This window comes from Zingiber officinale, chromosome 2B (genome assembly GCF_018446385.1).
Source record: "Zingiber officinale cultivar Zhangliang chromosome 2B, Zo_v1.1, whole genome shotgun sequence".
NCBI classification, from domain to species: Eukaryota; Viridiplantae; Streptophyta; class Magnoliopsida; order Zingiberales; family Zingiberaceae; genus Zingiber; species Zingiber officinale.
In genome coordinates, this window is record NC_055989.1 from 88,643,707 (window position 1) to 88,650,572 (window position 6,866).

The window sequence follows — 6,866 nt, forward strand, 5'->3', positions numbered from 1 at the left end:
AATTTTTATGGATATATTTTTTTTTAGAAAGAAAATATCTTCCACCCCTAATTATTTGAATGATCGATTATAAACTAATGAACATAATAATTTTTTACTATAATTACATTTCAAATATAGTAATATTATAGTATTATTTTTTAAAAAATTAATAGCATAATGGTGCTAGTTTTAAGATTTACCTTACATTAAAAATTAAAATACTGTATATTACAGTGTGATTTATATCGCTCTAAATAGTTTTGTTTTTTTTTAAATTAACACATGTTGTGAAATGTAATATCACAATAATATTATTTTTTAAAATAATATTAAAAAATGGAAAATAAATATATCTTTTAAAAAAATATAAAAGTAATGTGCTTTTTTTTAATTTAAATTAAATGGGGTCTATCGATTCAAAATTATTAGTTTGAAATATTCGGAATGGCTAGGGAAGAGACAGGGCGAGCGTTGGGGAGAGTAAAGTGAGCGGGACCCGGCGACGGCTTGCCCTGAGCTGGAAGGCAAGCCCATCTGCTTCGGGGCCCACCCGCTGGGTAAGGTTTTTTCTGAAACCCAACCCCAGTTTCCCGCTATAAAAATCCACCCGCCCTCCGCAGAACCCAACGTACTGAACCGGATAATTCGACCGAGTTAAACGGGTCAATGGACCGGAGCCGCAGCGACTATTTCTGCTTCCTCTCCTCCCTCCTCCTCCCTCTCTTCGCCCTCGCCGCCGCTCGGCCCGCCAGCTTTCTGCAAGATTTCCGGGTCTACTTCGCCGGAACCCACATACGGCAGACGGAAGGCGGCTCGGCGGTCCAACTGATGCTCGACCCTTCTTCCGGTAATTAATGCTTTTTAATCACTCCCGTTAATTAACACCGTCATTATCGACTCTAATCGCTCTCGTCGATCAGGATGCGGGTTCTCTTCGAAGAAGATGTACCACTTCGGCCGGGTCAGCATGAAGATTAAGCTCATTCCCGGCGACTCCGCCGGCACCGTCACCGCCTTCTACGTCCGTACCATTAACGCTTAATTAATCGCTGTGATAATTAATTACGCAGATAATTAACTAACGGGGGCGCGCGTGCAGATGAACTCGGACACCGACTCGGTCCGTGACGAGTTGGACTTCGAGTTCCTGGGGAACCGGACCGGCCAGCCGTACACGGTCCAGACCAATGTGTATGCTCACGGGAAGGGCGACCGGGAGCAGCGGGTCAACCTCTGGTTCGACCCGTCTAAGGAATTCCACACCTACTCCATCACGTGGAACCGCCAACAAGTCTTGTAATTAATTAACCCTACATTTTACCGCGTCTTAATCGAGGATTAACTTGCGGTTTTAATTAATCAAATGAGGGGGGCGGTGGCGCAGGTTCGCCGTCGACGACGTGCCAATCCGGGTGTACAAGAACAACGCGGCGGTGGGGGTGGCGTACCCGTCGGCGCAGCCCATGCGGGTGTACTCGACGCTGTGGGAGGGCGACGACTGGGCGACGCGCGGCGGGATGGAGAAGATCGACTGGAGCAAGGCGCCGTTCTACGCCTACTACAAGGACTTCGACATCGAGGGCTGCGACGTCTCCAGCGCCGCCGACGCCGCCTGCGTCGCCGACCAGCGCAACTGGTGGGAAGCGCCGGCGTACCGCCAGCTCAGCCCGGAGCAGGCCAGGAAGTACCGCTGGGTGAGGACCAACTTCATGATCTACGACTACTGCACCGACAAGACGCGCTACCCAGTGCCGCCGCGCGAGTGCCTCGCCGGAATCTGAGCCCCGCCGCCCCCGGCGGACGTCGGTCGCATGCATGGGTAATGAAGCTTTTGCATGAGTATATATGCATAATGTGATTTATGCGGTTATATAAAGATCAAATGGTTTATATGTCGATCTCTATAAAATAAATTACGGATCAACTTACCAACGGTCAAATATTTATTTGTATTCATGAAACACAATAATGAGAAGCAATATAATAGCTTAATTGATGAATTAAGCGAGATCTGACCTGTAATATTATGATTACGTTTGACTTTAATGCTCATATATTAAGTCTTTAAGAGTCATCATTGATATGTTGACCATGTCAACTGCTTGACCGACATGTTTCATTAATGATAGGAAGTTCACATGCAGCTAATAAATAATTGCAGAGGCGACATTACACATCAGTAAAGGCATCATGGATGGATAGACGGTGTGATGGTTGAAATATGAAATATTATCCTATAAAATATTAGGATTGAAATTTAGTAGGTTTAAGTATATTTTTTTATATTAAAATATTTACATCATATATTTTATTAAATATTTTATCTTAAATTTTAGATAGGATAGTTAAAAAAATTTTACATCAATTAGTTTATCCATTCCCTAAATTATACATTTATGAACACTACTTTTTAAAATTTAGGAAATTAATTCTATTCCTTAAATATTATAGGAGAAGAAGAAAAAAAAAATAGAAAATTGATATATGATGTATTGAAAAGTAGATGATCCTGTCCGAATCGCTGAACCAACGGACGCTGGACACGTGGCGCTCTCCTGGTAGCTGACGTAGATCCTCGGCCGGTCGGACGGTGCTCCGGCGGACCTGCACAGAAGTCGGGCCGGGAAGGGGTTCCCGGCGACGACCCTCCGACGCTCAAATCAGGCAAGCAAGCAGTGAAAAAGTGGCTCTCCTAATATTAGAACGCGTACCTCCGGCGAAGGATGAGGGCCTTTATATAGGGCAGCGGACATACCGAGGTGTACACGTGCCCGCGGCCCATACCCCAGTAAGGGCTTGTCAGTGAGCTTACCTGACCCATACTGCTACAGTCCAAGCATGTCCTCGATGGGACAGCGGAACCCCCTGCCATAAGATTTGAAGTATGACCTACACGTGGAACATACCCGCTGTAAGAAAAAGATGTCACTTGTCCTTTTGCCTTTACTCCCCGGAGAGAGTCCGGACGGCCAGCTTCCGCGACATCCGGCCTGACGTATGCGGTGGTTTACTTAGGGAGGTTCTCAATCACGTGCTTTGTGGAGACTATTAGCAGTATGCTACCTGATTGTTTTGGCCGAGTGTGCAATCCGATCGGCTCTACGATCTTGTCCGCTGAGCGCCGGAACCCTGACTTTCGACGAGACGCCTTTAACCAACTAGACACCGGCCGACCGCCCGGCCGGTCGAACCCGCCCCTCGCCGCCCGGCCACCTACCACTTTGACTTACAAGTGGCGTTGACCCCACCGGACGGGGGGCCCCTGTTCTTACAACCGGATCACTTGCCTCCCCTTCAAGTCTAGTCAAAAGAGGCGATTAGTCCGACTAACTGGACTACTAGTCTAGCCGGTCGGCACCTTCAGGCACTCCTGCTCCGCTCGGCTTCCCGCAGGGACGACCATAAGGTCAGTCAATTCACAACCTTTCTCGGATCTCCTCGTAACCTGCGCCAATCCTCGACATTAAGGCTGAGCATGCGCTCATTAAATGCCTCGAATGGCTGAATGCCATGTGGCGCACTGTCGTCATCGTACGGTGGAGGCGGCGTGGGGCTTTGATGGGATCGAGGCGGTTCGAAATGGACGGCGCGATGTGCACTTTGACTCCCGTGACCTGGATCCAACGGCGGAGGCCGCCCGGCCCCCGCCATATAAAATCTTCGCTCTCTCCCATTCCCCTCACTTGCTTTCGCGATTTCAACCCCTGCCCCCAGCGCTTGGAGCTCCGGCGATACCGTTTCTGTTCTCCGACACTTTCCGGTGCCTCTTCCTCGATCCTTTTCCCCCGCAGTAAGGCTTTACACCTTTTCTTTCTTGCTTCCGGTGTTTACTCCGTATTTGTCTCCCCAGTTTCAATCCTTGAAACCTCTTTTCGCTCGTTGTTTTTCTCCTGCCTTTTGCTTTTTTGATTTCTTCCGATCGGCCCATGGCTAGCTCTTCCCATCCCGAAGACCAGTCCCTTGGTCCTTGGTACACCACCATGCAATCATGATTTGATCAACGTGACTTTGACATTCTAACCGATAATTTTGAAATCCCCGAAGATTTTAAACTTCTTTTAGCTGGTCCTTCCGCCCGGCCGCACCGGCCGCCGCGCGGAGCTTTCTGTGTCTTCCGCGACCAGTTTACTGCCGGTCTGCGTTTCCCGGTACATCCGTTCATCATAGACGTTTGTAATTTTTTCGGTGTGCCGCTCGGCAGTCTAGTACCCAACACCTTTCGTATCCTCTGCGGTGTTGTTGTTTTGTTCAAGATTCACAACATCCCCCTCCGACCGGAGGTCTTCTTTTATTTCTATTACCCCAAGCAAGCCGAGCTGGGCACCTTCATGTTCCAAGCTCGGCCCGGCTTAGTCTTCTTCAACAAACTACCCACTTCCAATAAACATTGGAAGGATTATTTTATCTACATTCGTATGCCCGATCGGGCCAACTTCCCGACCAAGTGGCAGGTCGGCTTGCCCCCCACTCCCGAGCTGAAGAAATTCAATACTCGACCGGACTACCTCTATGCGGCAAATATGCTAGCCGGTCTGCGGCTTGACATCAATAAGCTTCTTCACGAAGGAGTGATGTACATCTTCGGCATGAGTCCAATGCGGACTCCCCTTCCGAGCGACTTTGGTAAGCATTTTACTTTGGTCCTTTATTTTGATTGCTAACTGATTTCTCCCCTTTCCTTTGCAGCGGACATCGTCATGGAGTCGGTAATGGCCGACATTCTGAAGAGAAAGGCGGCGGCGCTCGAAGCCGCGGCGGCCAAAGAAATGGAAATGCTGGGTATCCAGCCGGTCGGATCCCATGAAGGGGAAAGCGGGACTCAGGCTGAGTCGGCCGCTCCAGCTTCTCAACAAAACGTGGCCAGCGGAGCCACCCCCACTGGGGAACCAACTGTCCCCGAGGAAGGTTCCGCTCGGGAGGAGGAGCAACCTCTACCAAAGAGACGCCGAGTGGAGACTCCCCTGCGGTCGGCTACCTCCGCGGTCCAACCATCCGAGCGGGTCACTGCGACTGCTCGGGGCAAGGCGCCAGAGGTCGAAGCCATTTCGTCTAACCGGACGCCTTCCGAATGGGACGAGCCGGCTATTCCAATTGAGGCTACTCCGGTTAGCACCCTTCCGCCCGCTCGTCACTCAGTCCAGCGCTCAACCATTCATTCTCAGTTTTCTGCGCCGGCTTCTGATCCCCTTCCGACCGCCGGTCGGACGACCCCCGGCCATGGCCGCACTGTACGAGTCTCTCTTCATCTCCCGACTGAAGAGCTGCTGCCAGAGGCCGACCGCCCGACCGTGCCCGAGCATACCATCACCTTGAAGGGGCCCCTAGCTGAGATGTGGGCCGACGCTTGGGCGCGCGTCGCGTTGATCCCCCTTCGGAACTTGGCCAATAGCCACATGCAGGAGGCCACGGGGGTAAGTCCGCTTTCTTCGAAGTTTTGTACACATTGTTTCCGATCGGCCACTAATAACTCTAATTTTCTTTTGCCAGAGATGGGTGGAGGAGATTGCAGTCTCCAATCGTTTAGCCTTGGTGGATGAGGAGTTAAGGCAACTGAAGGCAGCGTGCGGTCCGTCCGGCTCTCAAGGCCCGTCTTACTCAGAGCTGCAGAAGGAGCTGAAGAAGGCTCAGTATCTGCTGGCGGTCGAGCAGAGGAAGGCGGTTGATCAGGCTCATGCCCTGGCCGAGTCCGAGCGACAAGTCAAGTCGCTTGACACAAAATTAACTCTGGCCACCACTCGGAAAAATACGGCCATCTCCGATCTGGAGAAAAAGAACGTGGAGGCTCGGGGCCTGGAGCTGAAGGTAAAGGAGCTGATGGAGCAGCTCGACATGGAGAAGGCGGCCCGCTCGGCCGACGCGGACAAGCTTCAGAATCTGAATGAGGCCCTTACTAGCTCCCAGGCAGCTTTCAAAGAATATCAAGATGCCGAGCCGAGTCGAATCGCTGCCTTGAGGCAGAGCTACATCTGCTCACCTGAATTCTCGGAGAAAATCTGCGAGCGGATGTACACAACCTTCGACTTGGCCATGACCGCCACCACCACTTATCTGAAATCTAAGGGTTTTCTTCCGGAGTCCACTACTATTCCGGCCGGCGATCAAGTGGTGCTCTTGGAAAGTATCCCCAAGGACCTTTATGACTACATTGAGTAGACTGTCTCTATATGTAATTAGGTCGCTCGGCCAAAAATCGATCTTTTTTTGTACTTAGGCCGCTCGGCCTAAAGTTTTAATCTTAATGCAACGCTTTTCTTTCACGTACTGTCTTTTTGCTAGTGAATATGTATGTTGCCCGCTCGCCTATTATCACCTCTCGGGTATTCGAAAGGTTACCAAGTATTTGGCGTTGCTCTTCTGCTCGGCTTAATACGTAATATTTCTAAATATTTCGCTTTGATGTCGGTCGAATACCTTTAGGTGCTGGGCCGAGCGGAACGTAGAGATGATCTAACACTATTGGAGGCGAATTTCTGGGGCAGTTACATTCTTTTAATTGACATATTCCGCTCGGCGAGTTTATAGACGCCGGCTCGTCTCTCGATATTTAACGTCGGAGCTCGACGGTCTTCCGCTCGGAAGGTTTATAGACGTCGGCTCGTCTCTCGATTTTTAACGTCGGAGCTCGACGGTCTTCCGCTCGGAAGGTTTATAGACGCCGGCTCGTCTCTCGATTTTTAACGTCGGAGCTCGACGGCCTTCCGCTCGGAAGGTTTATAGACGCCGGCTCGTCTCTCGATTTTTAACGTCGGGCTCGGCGGTCTTCCGCTCGGAATGTTTATAGACGCCTCGTCTCTCGATTTTAGCGTCGGGGCTTGACGGTCTTCCGCTCGGAATGTTTATAGACGCCGGCTCGTCTCTCGATTTTTAACGTCGGAGCTCGACGG

The 6,866-nt window shown here is 50.4% G+C and overlaps 1 protein-coding gene across 1 annotated transcript; it reads left to right on the top strand.

Moving 5' to 3' along the window:
• Positions 1–595: 595 nt before the first annotated feature.
• On the top strand, positions 596–1,986 carry LOC122046255 (probable xyloglucan endotransglucosylase/hydrolase protein 7). Its single transcript, XM_042606868.1, has 4 exons — positions 596–829; positions 903–1,003; positions 1,082–1,278; positions 1,367–1,986. Exons 1-4 carry the CDS (start codon positions 649–651, stop codon positions 1,761–1,763), a joined length of 876 nt encoding a protein of 291 aa, XP_042462802.1. The 5' UTR covers positions 596–648; the 3' UTR covers positions 1,764–1,986.
• Positions 1,987–6,866: the final 4,880 nt, after the last annotated feature.